This window comes from Schistocerca gregaria, chromosome 8, assembly GCF_023897955.1.
Source record: "Schistocerca gregaria isolate iqSchGreg1 chromosome 8, iqSchGreg1.2, whole genome shotgun sequence".
Lineage (NCBI taxonomy): Eukaryota > Metazoa > Arthropoda > Insecta > Orthoptera > Acrididae > Schistocerca > Schistocerca gregaria.
The window spans coordinates 373,042,244-373,068,631 of NC_064927.1; the positions used below are offsets into that span (position 1 = coordinate 373,042,244).

Here is a 26,388-nt window from a genome sequence, read left to right on the forward strand (position 1 = left end):
CCCTATTTCACCACCCCTAGGAGCGCAATTTCGAACAACCCCTTCTTAAACGTTGCTAACAGTATTCTAAACATTCATGGTGGTGTCTGTTTGTTTTATATCGTGTCTCCCTACCACTTTCGCGCAACGACGCTCTGAGCATGTTTGAACCTGGGACCTGTTGCTGGTAAGGAGACGCCAGACCACACATGACATCTAGAATTCAGAAGAGTTCAGTGAGACTAGCGATGATATAACCAAATACTAAATTATCTCAGCGTCAGCTCCACTGCACACCCTGTAAAAGAATCTTAATACTAACTAAATTTAGTGGAAAGGGTTCAAGGCTTTCCTATTTTTAGTTAGCTGGTAAAATAACGTCAAAAAGCAGTTAAGTTTACCGATGGAAATTTTTTTCTACTCTCAAAACATCGTTTATAAATTGCACTATTGATAAAAGGAAATGTTTTAATACAGGATGGTAAAAACCAACTGCGTTCAACAAAAATGTGAGCGAATATTCCCTGAATGGGTTTCCAAGTTCTACAATCGATCGAAGGATGACCTATGCCATATCACATCTATAATCTAGGTTTAAGTTTCACAAAAGAGAAAACTATCAAAATCGTCTACAGTGACCCTCAATTATCTTTAATTACTTATCTAACTTGTCGTAAATTACAGTGGCTGATGTGGCTTCTCAATAACTATATAAAAGAAAAATCATCGCGTTTCAGATCTGTTCTTCAAGTGGCAAATGTGAACAGCATGAGTTTTAATTAACGATCGACACTAGTATTACGCAAAAAGGGGATGTAACAGATGAGACTTCTGCAGTTCTGAGTGAAGCCCTATACGCTCAAAAATGCGGCATCGCGTGCGTTCATTACCTTGTCGGTGCTTAGGCAGCATCAGGGCAGCAGCGGGCAGCACAGCTCCGCGCACCTCGCCATCTCGGAAGCAATTCTTCCCTGACTTCTCCTTACTACAATTTACCGAAGTTGGTTTAAAAAAAAACCTATCTGGCTGTGTTTTCATCTGACCAATCAGGGTCTCAATGTTAACCTTAAGCTCCGCCTACAAAAAATCTGTCTATCCAATGAAAAACGTTATACTTTTCGTGGTGGGGCAATGTTTTGTAAAGTTTACAACGTAACAGAGACGCGAAAAAGTCTCACGCTAAAACCTGCAGATGGTGTGGTCCTTTTAGCGTTATCGTAAGATCTATACTGTTCTTCTGGAGGGCTCTATCTTTTAACATGGGCTGGGGAGTGGTCCTAATGTAACAGACACGCGAAAAGGCACGAGCTAAAACTTGCGGGTGGTAATGGCCCTTTTTGTGTTATCGTAAGATCTATACTGTTTTTCTGGAGGGCTCTAGCTTTTAACATGAGCTGGGGGGTGGTCCTCGACGTAACAGAGACGCGAAAAAGTCTCATGCTAAAACGTGCGGGTGGCAGTCTTAGAGGTAGGCTGCCGATGTGGGTGTCCAGTCCGTCCCTTATCATAGGGCCTTCTAGCTTAACACGGTTCTGCTCTCGGCTTCTGTTCTCGTTTCTCCCCTCCGAACTGCTTCGGTCTCTCGGTGGGAAGGTACGACATGTATTTAGGTATTCTTGTGTTAGTCTGTGGTATTCCATTTGCTCACTCGTTACTTGTATTACTTTGGTTAATTTAATGTCACGATTTATTCCGAGCTATGTGATATACTACTAGATTTGCTTATTATGTCAGGGTTTTCATGGAAGGTGTTGGATTTGCCTGACACCTTACAGTATAAGAGCCACGTCTTATCCAAATGTCAGGTTTCTGTCCTTAATGGTTTGGCCTGGGGAATGATGAGTCTGTGACTGAGTCAATCAGTCTGGACTTTGCCTTTTATATTTAGAGATGAGAACTCACTGTCGCTCTCGGTCACTACTAGTGACGCTGATTATTCTTCTTGTTTTGTTTTGACCATCCTCGAACTGGATACAATATAAATTAACAAATGATAATTAAATGGACACCCTAGCTGCAAACAGGGTTTGACATACTTCGTTGAGGACATGTTGAAAACCTGTACCCCGACCTGGATTCGAACATGAGATCTCCTGCTTACGTGGCAGACGCGCTATCCATCTGAGCCACCGAGTGCACGAAGGATGGTGCGCCTGCAGAGACTTATCCCTTGCACGCCCCCCCCCCCCCCCCATGAGACCCACATTCCCAACATGGCCACACCACTACATTCGTAGTGCGCCTAATAGATGTAGTGGTGTGGACATGTTAGGAATGTGGGTCTCATGGGGGGCCGTGCAAGTGATAAGTCCCTGCAGGCGCACCATCCTCTGTGCCCTCGGTGGTCACATGGATAGAGAGCCTGCAATGTAAGCAGGAGATCCCGGGTTCGAGTCCGGGTCTGGGCACACATTTTCAACATGTCCCCAGCCAAGATATCAACGCCAGTTTGCAGCTAGGGTGTCCATTTAATTGTCATTTCATTTTAGCAAAGCTGCATGGTCATCAACGGTAACTATTCTTTCGGGAACCGATACTACCGCCATATATAAATTAACAAAGACAGGCCAGCACAAAAATATTCGGAACTAGAAAATACTCGTATTTAGGAGTGCTGTCCCTGTAAAACAGCGTCAGGAGAGTTGCAGGACTGGCTGATTAAATGAGTTTTTGTAACCATATTTATTAGAACAAAGAAACTAATGGGATCATTCTTGGCACATTGACTAATATTTGATCCAGTGGACACAATTAAAAAAAAACTAATGTTGTTGGGCACAGCTACCACTTTAAGTGAACAACAGGTGCGGGGGTTGTCCACAACTGTCAAATATTAACAACAGTTTTTTACGGGCTATGGGGAAGGGCCTAAGTTTTAAAACCTACGCTAAAACTACGATAGATATTAGTACTAAAATTAAAATTAGAGCAATGCAATTCTCTAACAGTACCAGAAAATTTGAACGAATTAAGCTATAAATCAATATTTTTAAATACCAGTGGCGAGTCAGTACTGAGTTTACCCAGTTTGGTTTCTTAACGATACAAATGAAAATACCGAGTAATCAGAGGTATCTTATCCACGTATTCTATACCATATTAATCATTCACGCTGATTCAAACAGAAACGGCATGTCCTTTTCGTTTCAAATGTTGTAAACTTCATCCAACCTCTCGCACAATATTTCAAAGGTATTACCAGTCAAAGATTAAAGTAATCGAAATTTACATACAGTTTGTTCACCATGTCATGGTCGATATGGGACGGGGGAGAGCGGCGTGGGGGGGGGGGGGGGGGTAGGTGGGGGGGGGGAGTTGAATAAACAAGCTCCCCCACCAAAGCTCAACACACTGACAGTTTCGGGGGAGAGGTGAAATTTTGAAGAGGGGAGTGGGGGGAATGGGGGGGGCTGCGTTTTCCTCACGAAATGCTGACACTATACTTGTATTAACGGGTTAGTCAAAGCATGGCATTATAATTACTTCGTAATATGTGTAGAACACATAGATTGCATAAAACACACAAAGCGCCAGTGCTGGCAGCAACCAGACGCAAAATACTTGTGCTCCAAAATCTGTCCTGTACCGATTTCAGCCGATTCAGAGCATGAAAGATCTCGTTATAAGTAAATAGTGCTTGGAGGGTAAAACTTACATGCCAATAAACATATGAAGGTTACAACCTGTTACCAATGGCAGAACGATCTATACTGAATAACTCAAGATGAGGAAAATACATAAATCGTAAAAGTTCCAGTCCGACGCGCCAGTATTGTTACACAGTTATCTGCATTATTGATAATGTAATTCTGAATTGCTCTTGAAAACAGTGGAAATTTAGTAGACACCTCGAGTATGGCAATTACTTATTATTATTATTCACGGGTGTGTGTGTGTGTGTGTGTGTGTGTGTGTGTGTGTTTGAGGTTTACGGGCGCTAAACAGCGTGGTCATCAGCGCCCAAACGCATAGAAACAGGAACACAAGCGGTGAAGGGACGAAGATGGACGCCGAACAAGGAGAACGGCTAAAAGACACAGGCCTGACGCAGTTCCAAATGCGCACATACAGAGGCAAAACAAGAGGAGAAGAAACACACTAAAAAAGGAAAGGAAACACAAGGAAAAGAGAACAGATACCGAAGGGAAACAAGGATGTAATCGTGACTGGCGGACCTCTTACCTAAAACCTGGGTGAGCCAGTCACCCAGCAGCACATTAAAACCTTCTCCCTAAAATCCGAGGCAACAGATTGGACAGGACACAAAACCGTAAGACCTTAACCACAGTCGCTGCGTCGTCTTGCAAAATAGAGGGCAAATCCGGTGGCAAGGAAACCACCGCCCTTTGGTCAGAGAATAAAAGACAGTCAAGTAAAATGTGGCGGACAGTAATCTGGACGCCACAAGCACTGCAGATTGGGGGGTCCTCCCGCCGGAGTAAAAAACCATGCGTGAAGGGACTGTGTCCAATGCGGAGGCGAGTGAGGAGAACCTCATCCCGCCTGTATGACTGGTAGGACGTACGCCATGGTCGCGTAGTGGCCTTTACCAGACGCAGCTTATTGTCAGAAACTGCCAACCACTCCTCTTCCCATTGATGCATAACACGAAAACGCTAAAGGGAGGTTACAGCATGGAGGGGGACGGCACATTCAACAACGTGAGGGAGGGAACATGCATCTTTGGCAGCCACATCCGCCAGTTCGTTTCCCCTAATACCCAAGTGCCCCGGCACCCAGCAGAAAGAAACCTCCTTCCCCTGCCGTTGCAGGTGGAGTAGGGCATCATGGATGTTCTGGACGACCGTATCTGCTGGATACAAGTGTTGCATGGTCTGAAGGGCACTCAGGGAGTCAGAAAAGATGAGGAACTTAAGACTGATAACACATCTCATCTGCTCCAATGCCCGCAAGATTGCAAACAATTCGGCATCGAGGATGGTAAACGCCGCAGGAAGCCGTAACTTGACGACTCGATCAGGGAAAACAACAGCACAACCAACAGAGTCCCCCTGTTTAGAGCCATCTGTGAATACAGGTACATGGTCCGGATGCTGGTTTAAAATATCGCAAAATAAGGAGGTAAAAACAAACGCCGGAGTGCAGTTCCTCCGGTACTCCGACAAGTCTAGAAGGATGCTGGGCCTCTGGAGCAACCAGGGAGGCAGGCGAGTAAAACCTTGTCGTTGGGGGGCCACACGCTCCACACCAAGGGACTCAAGCAAATGCTTGGCACGAATCCCAAATGGTTTTGTTGCCCTGGGACGACTGGAAAAGAGACGTTCCATAGGCGGTCGGGCAACGGTAGGGTACGCAGGGGAGGTAGGACAGGCAAGGAAATGACACACCCGTCGCACCATGAGGAGTTTCCGCCGGATGGCGAGCGGCGGTTCCCCTGCCTCAGCACACAGGTACGGAAGGCACCAGTGGCCAGCCTGATACCCTCATGGTGTACTGCGTCAAGGATCTTCAGATACGAAGGCCTTGCTGACCCATACACGGTGCAAGCATAGTCAAGACGCGATCGGACGAAAGCCCTATAAAACTGCAGCAGACGCGCCCGATCTGCTCCCCAGGACCGATGGCTCAGACACTTCAAAATATTCAGTGCCTTCAGGGCCCGCACCTTGGGGTCTTTAAGGTGAGGCAACCACAACAACTTGGAATCAAAAGTGAGGCCCAGGAACCTCACAGTGTCTCTAAAAGGAAGAACGGTGTCCCTCAGACGCAATTCAGGGGAGGTAAAAAGACGCCGAGAACGATTAAAATGAACACACACAGATTTGTCTGCAGATAAGGTAAAACCCGTCTTTGCAGTCCATGCCTCTAAGCGCTTTATCGTAAGCTGTAACTGCCGACTAGCACTGACAAGACTGGAGGAGGAACAGAAAACAGCAAAATCGTCCACAAACAAGGAGCATTGGGCAGGACTCCGGATAGTGGACGTGATACTGTTAATAGCAACGGCAAAGGGGGTGACACTTAAAACGCTGCCCTGAGGAACACCATTCTCCTGCACGTACAAATCCGATAGCACATTACCAACCCGATACCGAAAGAGGCGATGAGAAAGAAAGGACCGAATGAAGATGGGGAGACGGCCACGAAAGCCCCACTCATGGAGTTGATTGAGGATAAGGCGGCGCCAAGTAGTGTCATACGCCTTATTAATGTCAAAGAAGACCCCTAGACAATGCTGGTTACGTAGAATGGCCTGCTGGATGTTGGCCTCAAGCAGGGTCAAGTTGTCTATAGTGGAACGACATCTCCTAAAGCCACACTGAGAGGGGCTAAGGAGCTGCCTGGTTTCGAGCAGCCAAACCAGGCGGCGGTTGACCATGCGTTCCAACGTCTTCCCAACACAGCTCGTCAAGGCAATACTCTGATAACTACTGGGATGCGTTCGGTCCTTCCCTGGTTTGAGGAGGGGAATCAAAATTGCCTCCCTCCACGAGTCAGGGTACGTGCCAGATAACCATATCATATTGAAACAGTTCAGGAGAACTTCCTTGGATGGCAGCAACAGGTGCCGCAGCATGCTGTACCGGATTTGATCATGACCAGGCGCAGTATCATGAGCCACAGACAGCGCAGAATCCAGTTCCCACATTGTGAAGGGGCAGTTATAGGGTTCAGAATTTAGAGACCGGAAGTCCAAGTGACCCCTTTCGATGGCAGTGCGGTAGCGGCAGAAATCTGGATCACAGTTAATAGTGGCGGTAGATTCCGCAAAATGCATGGCCAGTGTCTGGGCAATGTCTCTCGGCGCCGTGAGGAGACATCCCTGATGCAGCAATGCCGTGACAGGGAGCTGGCTGTTTCCCGGAAATCCTCCTGATGGCTTCCCATACTTTCGTAGAACTAGTGGAGCGAGAGATGGAATTCAGGAACGATTGCCATGACCGTCGTTTGCTCTCTTTAATCACTCGCCGCGCTCTGGCCCTTGCCACCCGAAAGGCCGCAAGATTGTCAGCTGAGGGACGGCACTTGAAGCGGCGCAGTGCTGCACGGCGGGCGGGATGGCTGAGTGGCACTCAGTGGTCCACCAAGGGACAGGACGCCTCTTGGGATGACCGGATGACCGTGGGATTGACAATGCAGCAGCATGTGAGATCACGGCTGCAACATGGTCTACCCATTCGTGGACGCTGGCACGGTGTTCCAAAACAGCCAGTTGGCTGAAAAGTGTCCAGTCAGCTCTGCAAAGGTGCCACCGGGGCGGCGCTGGTAATGCCACAGCCTCATCCAGGAGGCGAATCCAGAGGGGGAAATGGTCACTAGAATGGAGGTCAGCTGCAGCCTCCCACAGAGCAGAATCCGCGAGTGCTGGAGAGCAAAAGGAAAGGTCAATAGCCGATGACGATCCGGAAGCAGTACAGAAATGAGTGGGAGCACCAGAATTGAGGAGGCACAGTTCTTCAGACATCATGACGCTTTCCAGAATGCGACCCCTGGGGCAAGTAGTCCGAGAGCCCCATAAGACATTATGAGCGTTGAAGTCCCCCAGAAGAAGAAATGGGCGGGGGAGTTGGCTAATAAGGTCCGTGAGAGCCTCAGAGTCTATCGCATCCGGAGGTGGTAAATAAACAGAACAGACTGTGAGCCTCCGACCCACAAGAATGTCAACTGCAACTGCTTGCAAGTCGGTGACGAGAGGGAGCTCAGATGATGGGTGCATGTCACGGACAAAAACCGCAACACCACCCTTTGCCCTTTGCCCCGTCAGATCATCTTTTCGATATACGGTATAGCCGAGTAAAGAAGGAGAATCAGTGGCCCGAAAATGTGTCTCTTGGAGAAATAGGCACAAGGGGCACTCTCGTATAAGGAGTTGTAATTCGGCCACATGCGTCCTGAACCCATTCAGGTTCCACTGTAATATGGGAGCCAGTGATCAGGGTGGCTGAACTTTCACCCTGCCCCTGTGCTTTGGAGGAGAGGCCGTACTGGCCGGAGATTTATTCCTGGGGCGAGAAGATCGCCCCCGGTCGACATCAATGTCCATAAGCTCCGATGACGACCCACGGGAGATGTCAGACAGTACGATGACCTCGTCATCGGACCGACGCTAACTAGTCTCCTCAGGTGGCAGAACCTTCATCTTCTGAGGCTTTGTCTTGGGGGGCTTGGAATGCAGAGCCTTGTCAACAGTTGGAGGTTGACTCGCCTGGGCAGAAGGCGCCATATGGGGGGAGGCTGGAAGTACCTCAATGTCAGCAACCACGGCCTTGTCCGATGTAGCGGGGAGAGCTGCAGATTGCAAAACAACCGCAGCAGCACAAGTGCACTGGCAAGCGCAGGTTTTAGTGCTAACACTAGCAACCTCTGTTTGTGTAGCAACAGTGGCCAGTTGTACCGGTTTTTTGAGAGCGGAAGCGAAAGATGTTGAAAACACAGGAGGTTGCATGGCCTTAAAGAGCTTCTTGGCCTCTCCATAGGGGATGCGCTTAGATGTTTTAATCTCCTGTACCTTCCGTTCTTCACGTGTGTTTCTCAAATTTGGGTCTTATTACTCATCAGCGGATTTATGCTTCTGTTGGAGCACAAAAAAGTCGAACATGTTCTCCTTTTAAAACTCTGACAGAAAGGTGGGGATCCACCTATCTCAATCCTTATTCCACCTTCTTCATCAAAAATTTGGCATGGGAACATATTCGCACACCTATGACATGAATCATTCTAAATCCTTTTACCCAACCTGTCTTTGTAGTTAAGCCTTCATATTAAGTGTTGTGTGTTCACTGCTGCTGTCTATGTCTCCTTCTCAGTGTCTCATTCTTCTCCCAACTATTTACAGTATATCCCACTGCCACTGTCTCCTCTCTCACTATTGCCTTCATCCATCTCTCTTTCTCTCTCATTGCCACTTTCTCTCTCGCGCCATAACTGTCTCCTTTCTCTTTCACTCCCAGTGGTATGTATGTATGAATGTATATATTAAACTGGGGACCTAGAAACGACGGAGAGGCTTCGTCCCGCTGTAGCCCTGAGTGGTTCACAACCCACCTCACTGCCGCCCTATACCGAACCTAGGGTTATTGTGTCGTTTGGCTCTCAGTGGATCCCACCCCTCCACCCTTTCCCGCCCACACCCTCCCGGGAACGTCTCATACCAGACGAGTGTAACTCAAAATGTTTGCGTTGTAGAATAGTTTTTGTGTACGTGGACGTGAAACGGTATTTGCGCAGCAATTGCAGACACACTGTAACTGAGGCGGAATAAGGGGAACCAGACCGCATTCGCCGAGTTAGATGACACCCACTGGTACTGTCTCCTCTCTCTTTCAACATCACTGTGTCTCTGCTAGGCCCTTACTGTACGAAAAATAGGGAATATGATAACCTGCAAAAATTTTTGTATAGCAAGGTATCATGTTAAGATATGAGGACTAAGGCAGCTGGTTCTCTATTTTTCTGTCAGCGTCTTTGAAAGAGAAAAGAATCGCTCTTTTTGTGCTCCAACACAAGCATTTTTTCGCTGGTCCCTTCCTTTTCTCTACTTTTGGTGGGTAGACTTTAGATATTTCATTTACGTGCTTCTACTCATTTATGTATTTTGACAGATATAAACAACAAATAAGCACGCATAATACAAGATTAACGCAAAATCGTTTGCTTTACATTTTTTCTGGATGCTCATAGATCAGAATTCATTGAAAACTCCCGGCTTATGATTTGTATCTTAAAACATTAAAAGTGTTATTAGAAACATTTTATTGAATTTGCAGTCTTTCCAATTTTAAATAATTTGTAATAGTCATTTTAAGTTACTTTCAGTACTTTTTTACTGCAGTACCACTTTGGGCATATTTTTATTACATAGACAGCACTTCATAAAATTTTATTAGTAGAAAAATGCTGGCTAAAAACTTAGTTTGGTGACCTCAGATCGCCTGCGATGACCCTAGAACGACTGCAATGTCTTCACTAAGTCAGATGGAACTACATTTACGGCTTAGACAGGATATTAGTGCATATTTTACGTGGACCGGTACGGTAACTTCGAACCTCTGGATATAGGTAACGAATAATGATATCAAAAATATTTTCGGAGTTTCCCGAGAATATAATGTTAAGAACATTCCCACACTCTGCCATGAATAGAAAATATGGAAGTGACGCTCCCTCACGGTTGTTACTTGCGCATCCAGATGCCATGATTTTTCGGAGTTTTGTGGGAAACAAACGGTGCTTGTATAAGCCGTCTAAGATTCAGCCACGACCACACCTAATGTAAAAGAACCAATCGTTTTGTTGAATTTGCCTGGGTTGAAGAAAGTGTGTAATATTTCAATTTTGACCCAATACTGTAGGATAGCTAAAGCTTGCCTTTTTCCGATATGTATACCAATGTTCGTTACGCCAAGGACTATACAAAACACTTGACCTCATATTTCTACCATCAATATAACCCGATATATGATCCTCTAAAAAATCGCATTTTCGCCCGCCGTGTTTTTGGAACCCACTGGTAGAGTATTGGTCATCCACGAACCGATGAATGTTCTCTTTTTCAATGCATTTGCCTTTCTCTGTTCATCGTTTCCATTAATCTCATATTTGACACTGATTTCCGTATCAGATACTGGCATCCTGTAACAGTCAAAAAATTACTGTCTCACTCCATGCACGCGAGAACGAGTAATAATAATAATAAATCATATATTGTCAACAGTTCAGCTCCCAGCGGCTGTCTGCTAGGTTACCAAAGAACCTAGCTGCAGTAGATATTTCTAGTTCCATGCGTTTTATAAGCTCGTTATAAAAACCATATCGTACGGGCTGAGTTGAATAACATTAATCGAACCATAGTCTCTCATGCGGGTCGCATTTGTAAGCAGGAACGTCAGAAGAGTGCTTTGCATATGTCTGCTTCATTCATTTCCGCGCCATATAGGACAGCACTGCCAGACTCTTTACTTACAATTGTATCTAATTATTTTTTCTTAGATATTCGACCACATCCTTTCAGTTCCAGAATGTTTTACGTAAACCATTTTATCTAATTGAAATCTTTTCTTTTCAGGTTTAATCAAAGTCTTTACGTGTCTATACCGTTTATTACTATCGGTTGGTTATAATTTAAATGCAAGTATTCATAGAAGTCCAGTGTGGACTGTGATTATCGTAGGCCAGCGAACTTGGTAGATATTATGCCGCGTTAACGCGGAACCGACTTGCGTTCAAAAAAAAAAAAAAGAGAGTTCGACTTTTGGCCCCCACCTGAAAATTGGCGTTGCGAATGCAAGAAAGACGTATAAGAATTCAGAATGATACGCCAAGGTACCAAGTTCGAGTCTCGGTTCATGACACAGCTTTAATCTGCCAGGAAGTTTTACGCATAGAAATTTTTCCATAATCTGTAACGGATTAGGAACGGGACGTGGCCAGGAAAAATCAATCAAGTGAGAAAAGCATAACTTAAGTTTTATTATTAGCTACCACTTACACAGTTTGTTCAATATGAGCACCGGAGACGTCGACAACGACCAGAATCGGAACTAGGTTTTTTCGTATTAACGCATTAGCATATCTACGACGTTTTACTGCCATACGATAATTATAGTCCAAACTAGACCTCTCCGAGTATCTGCCCCTTAATTACCACGGTGTTGATTTAACTGCTTCGTTGTTTTTTGAAGGATCTAAAGAAACTAATGGACGCCGCAGAGGACGGCATCATATTTTTCAGTATGGGTTCTGCCGTAAAGAGCGCAGATTTTCCAGAGGAGAAGCTCCACGCCTTTATACGTGCGTTCTCCAAGCTGAAACAACTCGTCCTTTGGAAGTGGGAGAACGACACGATGCCTGGAAAACCATTGAATGTACATCTGAGCAATTGGTTTCCCCAGTCTGATTTGTTAGGTAAGAGTGCCTGAACCTTTCTTTAAAACACATTCATTGGTGTCCATGTTTCCATATAGCTATCGCTGGTCATAAGTAAGTTTGTTGTGTTTTTGATGTGTCTGTGGTTAAATTTCGAATAACCCATTATAAACAGATAAATCATTTATATAACTCCTATTTTATATCTTGTCATGTCCACCGTAATGAATAGTCCACCTATGTAACAATAAATATGCGGCGAGTATATCTTGTTCCCTATCGTAACCAGTTATACTCTTCTTCCTCGTCTGTTCTATGTACCCGCTCACCATTTTCTACTCTGTCCGCCCACTAAATTTTTAACATATTTCTATAATCTTTGGGCCACTCTGTGCATTTACGAAGAAGTTAAAGCAGGTAGTAACGTTGAAACCGTTCTTTAAGGATCTCGCAATTCTACTGCCCCTGTCATTCACTTTCTCGCTGGGTTTGGGGTTAATAAAGTTCACTCAAGCAAAAACATCTTCAGCATTGTCCGCCCCGATAGCTGAGCGTTCAGTGTGACTGACTGCCGTCCTATGGGCCCGGGTTCGATTCCAGGGCAAGTCGGGGATTTTCTCCGCTCAGGAACTGGGTGTTGTGTTGTCTTCGTCATCATTTCATCCCCATCCGGCTCGCGGGTCGGGCAATGTGGCGTCGGATGTAATAAGACCTGCCCAAAGGCGGCCGGCCCTGACCCGCAAGGGGCCTCCCGACCAATGACGCCAAACGCTCACTTCTATCTCCATCTTCAGCATTTACGTCCCCATGGCAACAGTAAAAATTACTTTCGCTAAGCACCATACAGAAGAACAGATCAACTCACCATGGTTGCATGTTCCGCTCTTTATAGTCTTCTAGAAGATCTGAGAACAACAGCAGTGTGCCAAGCCCCAGATTTTCAAATATTAAGTTTGGTAGCCCTCTTCAAGACACAAGTTTTATTTTGAACTACAGTTATTGATACTTTGTCATTATACATAGTTCATTTTCATATGCTGTCGCAAGAAAGGGTATTTTTTTATTTTACACCTTTAGTTGTGAAGGAACAAATTCAGGAGCAAATCTCCAAGGACATGGAGGGTGCCAGAACATCATATTGCAACATAAAAGTAATAACAGATAAAATAAATTGCTTATGAACCCAAAAAAGACAAGCCATAAGTTTATGTTACCGCAGTCAACAATATAACACAGGAATCTAATTAATACTGCAAGAAACTGCCCGACAGAACAGAAGGTGTGAACCATGAGAAAACTCTTCAGTTTCGATCTGAAAGCGCGTGGATTACTACTAAGATTTTTGAATTCCCGTGGTAGCTTATTGAAAATCAATGCAGCAGTATACTGCACACCTTTCTGCACAAGAGTCAAGGAAGTGTGATCCAAATGGACGTTGGAGTTCTGCCTAGTATTATCTGAGTAAAAACTGCTTATTCTTGGGAATAAGCTGATACTGTCAACAAGGAACAACATTATATATATATATATATATATATATATATATATATATATATATATATATATATATATATACTCCTGGAAATTGAAACAAAAACACCGTGAATTCATTGTCCCAGGAAGGGGAAACTTTATTGACACATTCCTGGGGTCAGATACATCACATGATCACACTGACAGAACCACAGGCACATAGACACAGGCAACAGAGCATGCACAATGTCGGCACTAGTACAGTGTATATCCACCTTTCGCAGCAATGCTGGCTGCTATACTCCCATGGAGACGATCGTAGGGATGCTGGATGTAGTCCTGTGGAACGGCTTGCCATGCCATTTCCACCTGGCGCCTCAGTTGGACTAGCGTTCGTGCTCGACGTGCAGACCGCGTGAGACGACGCTTCATCCAGTCCCAAACATGCTCAATGGGGGACAGATCCGGAGATCTTGCTGGCCAGGGTAGTTGACTTACACCTTCTAGAGTACGTTGGGTGGCACGGGATACATGCGGATGTGCATTGTCCTGTTGGAACAGCAAGTTCCCTTGACGGTCTAGGAATGGTAGAACGATGGGTTCGATGACGGTTTGGATGTACCGTGCACTATTCAGTGTCCCCTCGACGATCACCAGAGGTGTACGGCCAGTGTAGGAGATCGCTCCCCACACCATGAAGCCGGGTGTTGGCCCTGTGTGCCTCTGTCGTATGCAGTCCTGATTGTGGCGCTCACCTGCACGGCGCCAAACACACATACGACCATCATTGGCACCAAGGCAGAAGCGACTCTCATCGCTGAAGACGACACGTCTCCATTCGTCCCTCCATTCACGCCTGTCGCGACACCACTGGAGGCGGGCTGCACGATGTTGGGGCGTGAGCGGAAGACGGCCTAACGGTGTGCGGGACCTTAGCCCAGCTTCATGGAGACGGTTGCGAATGGTCCTCGCCGATACCCCAGGAGCAACAGTGTCCCTAATTTGCTGGTAAGTGGCGGTGCGGTCCCCTACGGCACTGCGTAGGATCCTACGGTCTTGGCGTGCATCCGTGCGTCGCTGCGGTCCGGTACCAGGTCGACGGTCACGTGCACCTTCCGCCGACCACTGGCGACAACACCGATGTACTGTGGAGGCTGTTGAGCAATTCGCGGTACGTCCACCCGGCCTCCCGCATGCCCACTATACGCCTTCGCTCAAAGTCCGTCAACTGCACATACGGTTCACGTCCACGCTGTCGCGGCATGCTACCAGTGTTAAAGACTGCGATGGAGCTCCGTATGCCACGGCAAACTGGCTCACACTGACGGCGGCGGTGCACAAATGCTGCACAACTAGCGCCATTCGACGGCCAACACCGCGGTTCCTGGTGTGTCCGCTGTGCCGTGCGTGTGATCATTGCTTGTACAGCCCTCTCGCAGTGTCCGGAGCAAGTATGGTGGGTCTGACACACCGGTGTCAATGTGTTCTTTTTTCCATTTCCAGGAATATATATATATATATATATATATATATATATATATATATATATATATATATATATATATATATATAGAGAGAGAGAGAGAGAGAGAGAGAGAGAGAGAGAGAATAATGGACTACGGTCGACAAGAGGCTCGCAAACTTACACCACATATTGCCCAAACCGCCCATTTCTGATCCAAAAATATCGTTTGAGAATGGGAACAATTATCCCAAAATATAATATCACTTACTTCAGATATCGTTCGAATAGTAAAAATGTCAGCATTAAGTCTTTGAACAAGGTCCTGAACATGGGCTTCACACGACAGTTTACTGTCTATCTGAACACTTAGCAATTTGAAGTGTTCGTTTCACTAATCATAGGCCCATTCTGTGTAATTAAAATGTTGGGTTTTGTTGAACTCTCTCTTAGAAACTCTAAAAACTGAATCTTGCTGTGATTTAGCGTTAGTTTATTTTATACAAGCCACGAACGTATGTCATGAACTGTACTATTTGAAACAGAGCCAATGTTGCACACAACATCCTTTACTACCAAGCTAGCAAGCTAGTGTCATCAGCAAACAGAAATGTATTAGAGTTGCCCATAATACTAGAGGGAAAATCATTTACATACGTGAGGAACAGGAGTGGCCCCAGCATTGATCCCTGAGGCACCTCTCCCCCCCCCCCCCCCCCCCCCGCAATTTAAAACTGTGCCCCATATTCCATTATGGTCCAACTTCTGGAGCAAAACTTTGTGACCAACACAATCAAACTCTTTAGTTAAATGAAAAACGATGCCTACCGTTCGAAACCTTTTGTTTAATTCATCCAGTACCTCACAGACAAAAGAGAATTGAGCATTTTCAGTTGTTAAACCACTTCTGATAGCAAATTATGCGAAATAAAATGAACAACTATACTTACATACACACCCTTTTCAATAACTTTAGCAAACACTTGTAGCATAGAAATAGGTCTAAAATAGTTTACCTTATCCCTTTCTCTCTTTTTATAAAGTGGTTTCACTAATTAGTACTTTAATCGTTCAGGAAACTGCCCATTCTTGAAGGAAAAATTGCAAATGTTCTAACCTAAGAGCTAACACATGCAGCACAGTGATTTAATATTCTGCTAGATACTTCATCATATCTATGAGTCTCCTTAGTCTTCAGTAATTCAGTTATTGACTCTGTCTCCAGCTTGTCAGCATCGCAGAGCACTATTTCATCTACTTCTGACATCAGTGTCGGAAAAGCATTTCCAGGAGAGTTATCTGATTCCCTGTAGAAACTAAGTTTTTATTTGCTCAGAAAGTGATTGTTAAATACTGTACATATGTCTGATTTATCAATAACAGAAATAATTTACTACGAACTGACTTTATATCGTCGACCTTGTGCTGCTGATCAGACACTTCCTTCACGACTGACTGTATGATTTTAATTTTATCTTATGAATTGGCTACTCTATTTTCGTACCACATACTCTTTGCCGTCCTTATAACATTTTAAGCACCTTACAATAGCCTTTCTAATGGGCTACTGTAGCTCGATTGTGACTACATATAACATTTTGATATAATTCCCACTTTGCTCTGCATGAGATCCATAGCCCAATAGTCAGCCATCCAGGCTGACTTTTACTGCTCGTACCCTGTTTAGAACGTTCTAATGGATAGCAACTCCCAAAGAGCATGAGAAATATGTTAAGGAAAGTATTATATTTGTCATCTATGTAATTGGGACTCTAAACATCCTTATTCCTTAACGAGATTTAAAAACCATTCTATTGCCGTTGGATTTCCGGCATAGTTTGTAATGCAACATTTCTTTGAATACAAAAGCCTTTTAGTGTCAAAATTTGTGTATCATGGTCTGAAAGGCCATTTACTAAGAGATTGTCCATCTAGTAAGGAAGAATGAATATAAATATTGTCTATTGCTGTGGTACTGTTTCCCTGCGCCCTGGTTGGAAAATTCACAGTCTGCATCAGATCATATGAAGTTTGGAGATCTTCCAACATCCTTTCTCTTGGATAATCCCATAAAAAATTAATATTGAAGTCACCATATATATCTGATTTTTGGTACTTCATGTAAAGTGAACCAAGAACACTCTCTAGCTTGAGAAGAAATCTTCAGGAGAGCCCCCGGAAGTGTGATAGGACCGCTCTTATTTTCTGTATACATGAATGGTCTGGTGGATATGGTAAGCAGAATTCTGTGACTGTCCACTGACGATCTGTGGAATATGGGAAGGTGTCGTCGTAGAGTGACGACCATCCAGCAGTTGTCAACCACGCTGGTGGAGGAATGGTTCAAATGGTTCAAATGACCCAGAGCACTATGGGACTTAATATCTGAGGTCATCAGCCCCCTAGAACTTAAAACTACTTAAACTTAACTAACCTAAGGACATCACACACATCCATGCCTGAGGCTGGATTCGAACCGGCGACCGTAGCAACAGCGAGGTTCCGAACTGAAGAGCGTAGAACCGCTCGGCCAAATTGGCCACCTGAGAAATGGTTCGCTCTACCAGAAGACCTCCGACCAGTCTTGTAGCCGGCGTGCGACTATGTTGCAGAGCATGCATATCAGACCGTAGTGGTCACACACCCTATTAAGAACCAATTCTCACCTTTCTTAATGTCCAGGAGATCATTATGGATCGCGTTGACAATAGTCTAACATTATCTTTGAAGAAATGTGTCATTTCTGTTCGACTCATTGTGTATGTCTTTCAGTTACCTGCAGTGCTATACCGAAGTTCCAAAGAAACTGGTATAGACATGAGTATTCAAATACAGAGATATGCAAACAGGTAGAAAAACGGCGCTGCAGTCGGCAACGCCTACATAAAACAACAAGTGTCTGGCGCAGTTGTCAGATCGGTTACTGCTGCTACAATGGCAGGATATCAAGATTTAAGCGAGCTTGAACGTGTTGTTTTAGTCGGTTCACGACCGATGGGTCACTGCATCTCCGAGGTAGCGATGAAATATTAGTATTCCCGTATGATCATATCAGAGTGTACTGTTACTATCAGGAATCCGGTAAAACATCAACTCTCCGACATTGCTGCTGCCAGTAAAAGATCGTGCAGGAACGGGACCAACGACAATTGAAGAGAATCCTTCAGTGTGACAGAACTGCAGCCCTTCTCCAAATTGCTGCAGATTTCAGTACTGAGCCATCAATAAGTGCCAGCGTGCGAACCATAGAACGAAACATCATCGATACGGGCTTTCGGAGCTGGAGATCCACTCGTGTAATCTTGATGACTGCACAACACAAAGCCTTACGCCTCGAGCAGGCCCGTCAACACCGACATTGGACTGTTGATGCCGGAAAACTTCTTGCCTGGTCAGACGAGTCTCGCTTAAAATTGTACTAAGCAGATGGACATGTACGGGTATGGACACAACCTCATGAATAAATGGATCCTGCGTGTGAGCAGGAGACTGTTCAAGCTCGTGGAGGCTCCCTAAAGGTGTGTGGCGCGTGCAGATGGAATGATATGGGGCTCATGATATTACGTATAGATGCGACTGATAAGTGACACGTATGTAAGCATCATGTCTGATCACCTGCATCCATCATGTGCATTCCTCCGGACTTGAGTAACTCTAGCAGGCCAAAGCGACCCTCCATACGTCCATAATTGCTACAGAGTAGCTCCGTGAAGACTCTTCTGTGTTTAAACAATTCACTAGCCACCAAACTCCCCAGACATGAACAGTATTGAGCATATCTGGGATATCTGGGAACGTGCTGTTCAGAAGAGATGTCCACCCCCTCGTACTCTTACGGATTTATGAAGAGCCCTGCAGGATTCATTTTGTCAATTCCCTCCAGTACTACTTCAGACATTAGTCGAATCAATGCCAAGTCGTCTTCGATGCTTGCGGGGACCCTACCCGATATTAGGCAGGTGAACCAGTTCTTTGGCTCTTCAGTGTATAATGTGGCGTTCTTTGTATGTATTTGCCAAGTTTTATCAAGCGACGCTACTTTAGAGTAACGCAGCATGTGAAAGTTACTTTCGTCCATTAGTTTTGTGCATTAGTTTATATTGGTACTTAGGGAAGTTCACTTGGGGCACCACTGTCTGGCGGTATGCTTCCTTTCCTGTCTTCTAACCGCATCTTGCACAGGCCTATTAAGCTTTTCGATTAGTCCTTCAAACCCCTGTTCAGATGTTTCAGTGCCCTGCTACATTTCAACCGGCAAAATTACATGCTGCGATGCATATAGCAGTGACACTGTTCGTTTTCTCTTGCGACGGTACGTCGGGTATCCACTGCATCTGCTTGCTAGCTTGACCGTGCTCGAAACAATAACTTCCGCTGGTTGTTATTGTAGTATTAACTATAAGCAAGCCCAAAACTGCAGTAGAATCTCTAATTCCTATTGAGTATCTAAATGAGTATTTCGCCACGCCTGTATCTCTATTTTCCAACGGCCTTGCCACGGCGGTAACGCCGGGTCCCGTCAGATCACCGAAGTTAAGCGCTGTCGGGCTGGGCTAGCACTTGGATGGGTGACCATCCGGTCTGCCGCGCGCTGTTGGCAAGCGCCGTGCACTCAGCCCTTGTGAGGCAAACTGAGGAGCTACTTGAATGAGAAGTAGTGGCTCCGGTCTCGTAAACTGACATACGGCTGGGAGAGCTTACCACATGTCCCTCCATTTTTGCATCCAGTGACGCCTGTGGGGTGAGGATGACACGGCGTCCGGTCGGTACCGTTGAGCCTTCCAAGGCCTGTTCGGACAGAGTTTAGCTTCTATCTCTATTTGACCAATGCAAAAGGATCCAAACCATCGATTCTCTTGAATTATCAGTGGTTAGTACGAACGAAAAGCGTCATCAGCCGGCAAACCTTAACACAATCGGGAGCCAGTTGCGCTGTTTCGTTCGGCCGCTGGAGTAATAGACAACGTAGCAATTCAAATGATCAATTTCTTGGTCATTCCCTTTCTGCCCATTACAACGGATACTTTTAACCATTCTCTGACCTCTAGCATCTTCTCAATAGCCTGGATGGAGGGGCCCATAAAACCACTACTCAAAAAGGAATCTGCCGAAGAGCCCTCTGACTACAGCCCGCTTACATTCCCCCAGCATTATCTAACACTTCAGAATACATCGTTTTCGATCAGTTCACAAATTACTTCACTCAAGTAAGCTTCTGGATGAATACCAATCTGGTTTCTGGAAAAATCACAGCACAGGTGACTGTTCTTATAAACGTGACTGACAATCTACAGAAAAGCAAGAGGCAACTGTTTGGTGCTTTTTGGATTCCAGCAAAGCTTTCGATACTGCCGACTTTGTTATTATACATGCTAAACTCAAAGACCAAAACTTTTCTTTGAGTACTGTTCAGTGGTTCCACTCGCACCTTACATCCCGCCAACAGTGTGTAATAATCGGAACGAAGAGGTCACAATCGAGGAATGTAGTAGGAGAGATCCCACAAGGAACAGTACTTGGTCTATTACTTTTCTCATTATAAGATAATTATGTGTCGACTATTATCTCCCTTTGCACATATCATTTATTCGCTGACGACGTCCAGTTACACATAATTTTAATCCCAACAAACCTTCGCGCAGTCATCCAGCTCTTAAATGCTGTCTTACCAGCTTTCTCATAGTGAGTGAAAAACACGGGTTTCAAACTAGGACAAAAGCAGACTTACTCGCTCAGAAAAGACTTATTACCCTTCAGTTAAGAGATTCTCTTCTAACCTTAGTCTCTAACAGCCAGAAGTAAACTTTTTCTCCTGCAAAGAGCGTGGAGAGAAATCTTGATCACCATCGTGTAGACTGGACTAAACACACGAATATAGTCTGTAATAAGGTGTCACGATCACTTCAGTCACTACAGAAATATAAAAATGTATTTCCTCTCGAGCTTAAAGAGTAACTCGTAGAGTCACTAGTACTCCCCATCCTTGATTGTGGTGGTGTTATTCTCTGTTGACTTTCGTATGAGAGTTCACACTGTGTGGAAATGGCGATGAAAGCTTATGCCCTTTATATTTGCGACGTACGCTATTTCGAGTAATCACTTTTCCCTATGAACAATTATCGACAGTAACTGTGTTTACATGCCGATCAACAGTAGAGATTATCATACCTGGTGTTTGCTCTATCAACATCATAACCATTACACTCCTTATTTATCGTCAACATTTACATTACTATCTGAACAACACAGCGGAAACATTCGTTCTCAACAAAGTAAAATTCTCTCTGTTCCATTACAGATCACTGCCTTGCTGTCTAAGTCATTTTCTGTATCAGGAACCCGACTTTGGAGCTATATGGCTTAAAATATTAGAGAAATTAAAAGCCTTTCAAACTTTAAAAGACAGTTAACGGCGCACCGTCTATCGCCATATCAATCTCTTCCACAGACTTATCTGCAGCTCATTCTTCCCTCGTCTACGCTCTATTGAAATGATCTCCTTTCCTAACAGCCATTGTCACTTTCGTTTTAATACTCTTCCCTTTCATTCCACCTTCCACTTCTTCTAATACTGAACAAGGTATCAAAAGATTTAAACTAATAAGTATCATTTATAATATCTCGATTATTTTATTATTATTATTACATTATTATTTGTAATGTTATTGACAATTTTTACTTTTATTAACAACATAAATTATTATTATTGCGTTTGTTATGGACTATAATAGCTAACCAATAGCATTCTTAACGTCTTGGTTATTTTATCATCATTATTAGTGTTACTGTTGTTGTTATTACCAATTATTACTTTAATTAATAATGAAAATTATTATTGCTGTGACTGTTACGTAACGTTTTTTGTGTGGATTGTTCCTGGAGAGATGTGAGAAGACGTTTTTAAGACACTAATCTGGAAATAAATAAGTAAATACAGTAAGTCTTTTTAATGGTTCGTTTAGCGTGGGAGAATAAAAGCCGTCCGATTCCTTTTAATTTTCTGTATTCTCGTCTAGAGGAATATCTTTATTCCTATGAAATATAGTTCACTGCTTCTTCAGAGTTAATATTTATGCTACTAGAGTGACTGGTAAATATTTTTTTTTGTTGTCTCTAATTTTTCATACTTTCGTTAAGAACGTATGCCTCGTTGAACGATATCATTCAACATATAAAATACCTTAATTTTCATAGGAAGTATCATTACTGCATGAATAATAAATCTCGATGCAATACGAGGTTATTCTAAATATTGTACCCATTTCAAAACTTCGTATTTACTCAAGTACAAATCCAAAATGAACAAGCTTTATACAAAAAAAAAAGAAATTTGAAAGTGTTTTTATGTTTGATGTCGAGTTAATAATTTGTAGTAAATTAGTTTTTAATAATTATTTAATAATGAGAAATGTTCTAAATGTTGCAAATGTTCGATGTGGCCACCGTTTGCTCCACGGCAAACATCGACGTTGTAGCCAAGCTCGTCTCACACATGCGAAAGCGTATCTGCTGTTACTGAGTGCACGGCAGCAGTGATTCGTTTCCGCCGATCGTTCAGAGTGGTTGGTAGAGGCGGTAAGTAAACATCTTCTTTCACATAGCCCCAGTAGAAATAGTCGCAGGGTGTGAGATCAGGAGATCTCGGTGGCCAGAAGTGCAGAGCCAGGTTCTCAAGTCCCCTGCGACCAACCCAGCACTGAGGAATGGAGTCATCCACAAAGCCTGGTACATCACGGTGCCAATTGGGCGGAGCTCCATCCAGTTGGAAAATGAAATCCTGGGAATCTTCCATAACTTGAGGGAACAGCCATTGTTCCAACATGTTCAGGTACGTGATTCCCATTACAGTTCTTTCCGCGAAGAAAAATGGTCCATTAACCTTTGTACGGGATACTGCACAGAAAACATTGCTCTTCGGTGAGTCTCTTTTGTGTTGCAATGGTGAATGTGGATTCTCCAAACCCCATATGCGAACTTGTGTCTGTTGACTTTTTCACTAAGGTGTAACGTCGCTTTATGGCTAAAAACTAAAGACTGTAGAAAAGCGTTATCCTCCATGTTTGTTAGCACATAATCATAAAATGCGAGCCGCTTCTTTTTGTCATTGGGGTTGAGAGCTTGCACAAGTTGTTAGTGGTAGGGCTTGTACAGCAAACGCCGTCTCAGAACTTTCCATACAGTTGGTTCTGGTGTTCCAAGTTCTCGACTGGCTCTGTTGATAGACTTACTGGGGCTGCCCAGAAAACTTTCTTGAATCCGTCGGACAAGATCCTCTGACACACGCGGTCGGCCTGTGCTTTTTCCTTTGCACACACTCCCAGTCTGTTTAAATTGCCTAAACGAACGGCTAATGATTTTGCGAGTGGGTGGTTGACTACCGAATTTAGTACGAAAGGTTCGCTGCACTGCAATTTGGGACTTGCTTTTCGCGAATTCCAGAACGTAAAAAACCTTGTGCTGCACAGTCGCCATCTCACTCACAACTGACAGTGAAACGGAATGACGGCCCTATTGCCGCGCCAACTCTACCGGCTGCTTCTGAAACCATCACCGCCCTCCCGCCAAACACTTTGAAACTTCCTCTTTTTATTGGTATAAAATTTGTTCGTTTTGGATTTGTAATTGAATACATATCAATTTCTGAGGATGGGACAATCATTTAGAATAACTCTTTGTAATATACAATTTCTTATCGTTACAGTTACAGACGCAAATTTATATTACAGCACGTAATATCAGTGTGTGTGAACTTGATCAAGACTAAACGAGAAGTAATGCATATCAACATGACATATCGTATGATGTGTATTACTCGTTATTTTTTTTAGATTTAAATACATGCTCACATGTCTAGCTAGGCAGCTCAGGTAAAAAAAATTCCCAATGTAATTTTGAAATATATGATAGACGTTGAACGGTGATATCCTTTCATGACCGTCGCGTAATTTGCGGCGTAGGTTGTGGAGCGTCTATGACTGCTGCAGCGAAAAATTCCGAAACATGGGATAAGGTCTTATGGGACCAAACTACTTAGGTCATCGGTCCCTAAGCCTACACAGAACTTAATGTAACTTAAACTAACTTACGCTATGGACAACACACACACCCATGTCCAACTGAGGACTCGAACCTTCGACGGGGGAAGCCTCACGGACCATGACAAGGCCCCTCAGACCACGCGACTAGCCCGCGCGGCGTTGCAGCGAAGATTCTGCCGTTGGATTGTTGCGTCGCTCGTGAAGCACACTAGCGGTTTTCAAGTATTGCAAAATTAACACTTTTGAAATTGATGTTTCCCTTATTATTGTAATATACAAACAAAATCATCTGGTGACATAGCAGATCATTTTAATATGTATTACATTACTACAACGTCTTCTCACAATCGGTCCCCTAGGTGGAAAGTATAGCAATGGGAAAGGTCCAACATCTTGTCACACTACAGTCTCTGGTAAGTTCATCCTCTTACATCTCCATCCAGAAATCTGAATGGGGTTATAGTTTCCCGTATCGGAACCAACTGAAGATTATTTTTGACGACTGCATGTGCTGAAAATATATCTTACGTCTACACTACAGTGGTAGCTAATGTGTTCAGCGTCCATGTACTATTTTTTAAATTTTTATTCTTCTGCCTTTGGCGTCACATTTCGTACCAAGACCCTAGACTATTGTATCATTAAATACTCAGCCATCCCGTGCTATTCAGAACACAGGTGGTATTACAATGCTAATGAATCGTTATTTGACGATGGATTATTCTAATTGTGAAACTTCCAACAACCAGAGAGAGTGCTAAAAGTGAATCAGAACAAGCAAATTTAGTATAATGTAGCAACAAAAACGGTTAAGACTGTGAGGAGATGGCATGCACATAGCCCCAACAACGTCTTATCTCCTCCAAATGGAAAGCTCAGTATTATACGAAGGTTAATTGCTACGGAACAGTAAAACGAAATCATTCTGACGTCAGAAAGCACAATACCACCATACAAGAAACGAGGCAGAACAGCCTTCAGGAAGTACGTATGTCACAGCTTTTTGCTTTGATAGTGACGCGCGTGTCGAGGTAGAGGAGAGAAGAAGGTCATATAAAACAATGGGAGGAAACTGGACCACGCTTTATGACTACAGGACGGGACGGCCGCCTTCTCTTACGTATGGCCATAATAGGCCATACAGTTCGACGACTCAGTGGTCTGAATGTTAATGTGACAATGGTTTGCCGCAATAAGCTGACAGTTGGACTTGTGGCCCGCAAACAGCTGTTTTGTCCAGAAACTAGAAAACATCTTTCACTGCAAAGAGCACACTGTTTCTGGAGTGCTGAGTGGTAAAAGGCATTTCTTTTTGCCATATCAAACTTTCCTGCACGGGTGTTAGTCACAGCCTTGATGCTTACTGCACTTGTTTTGATTTGTGTCGCCATTTAATCCTTTCATAACTTAGAAACGGTATCTCATTCGGTAGAGAATTTCTCCACGAAAGTCAAATGTCCCGAATCCCGGACGGGCAAGCAGTTTTACTCAGCCAGGAACTTTCAAATCAGCGCACCATTCTGTTGCAGAGAGAAAATTAGTGCTGGAAACAATCCCTAGGCTGTGGCTAAGTCATTTTCCTACAATAGTCTATCTTTTTTTCAGAAACACTACACTCCCAAATTATGCAAGAGAACTTTTGTAAAAGTTTGTATGGTAGGAGATGAGGTATCGGAAGAAGTAAAATTGTGAGGGTGAATCGATGAGCCGTGCTTGGAGAGCGCAGTTGCTAAGAACATTTACCAGCTAAAGGCAAAGGGTTCTGGTTTGAGTCCAGATCCGAGCATGCAGTTTTAAACTGTCAGAGAGTTTCAGCAGTATAGATTCCAAAACAACTACAGTTACACTACACTACACTTACTCTCAAACATACACGCACATTTCTGCATTACTTTATATCATCTTAACAATTACCATTTCGCTCACACAAAATTCACTTACAATAGACTTCTCATAGCACATTACTCATTCCACTTCACTCAGTCTACATCGTTCACAGTTACTCCACTTCACTCACTCGACGCTCGTCACGCATTGAACTTACTTTCTCGTCAAACACAACAACTCTTTTTTAACTACGACACATAACGTACTCGCATGCAAAGACTTACTTAATTTTTTTATCGTTGATATATTTCCAGTTATGTTCATAACCACCCATGTTTCATATCTCGACGATACCCTATGTTGACGGCATCTCTATCAAAACGTTTTTAAGATAGCCTCTTGTATTGCAGAAAGCACTCTCTCACACCACAGGTAACATTCCATTTTTTCGCTGTAATTGTAATTAATTTTGCGTAACTAGTACCCTTAATGCCATCATGTTTGTATACTCCTGATATGTAGTCCTGTTATAATGTGATGTACCTTGTCAGACAGCGTGTTATTAAATAGTAAAACACCCAATACCACAACTAGGTTAACGTGTTTATTTATTTTATTTTATCGATTCTGTGAACATCTACGTAATTTAGTGTTCCGTTCTTCTTCAACTCCATTCCGTAAAACATAAAACGGGGTTCCTATTTGAGATCGCGACATGTACTTTATTATTTGCTGTAAACAGTTGACGATAGATAAGGTACTGTTCACATAAGAAAATTTCTG

General features: G+C 43.8%; 1 protein-coding gene and 1 pseudogene across 1 annotated transcript in view; both read left to right on the forward strand.

Moving 5' to 3' along the window:
* Nucleotides 1-26,388, forward strand: part of LOC126285199 (uncharacterized) — a 120,875-nt gene that overhangs the window by 12,166 nt on the left and 82,321 nt on the right. Inside the window, exon 4 of the mRNA XM_049984505.1 lies at nucleotides 11,622-11,844. Within this exon, the coding sequence (XP_049840462.1) occupies nucleotides 11,622-11,844 (223 nt within the window). The remainder of the gene's footprint in view (nucleotides 1-11,621; nucleotides 11,845-26,388) is intronic.
* Nucleotides 19,223-19,340, forward strand: LOC126285610 (5S ribosomal RNA; annotated as a pseudogene).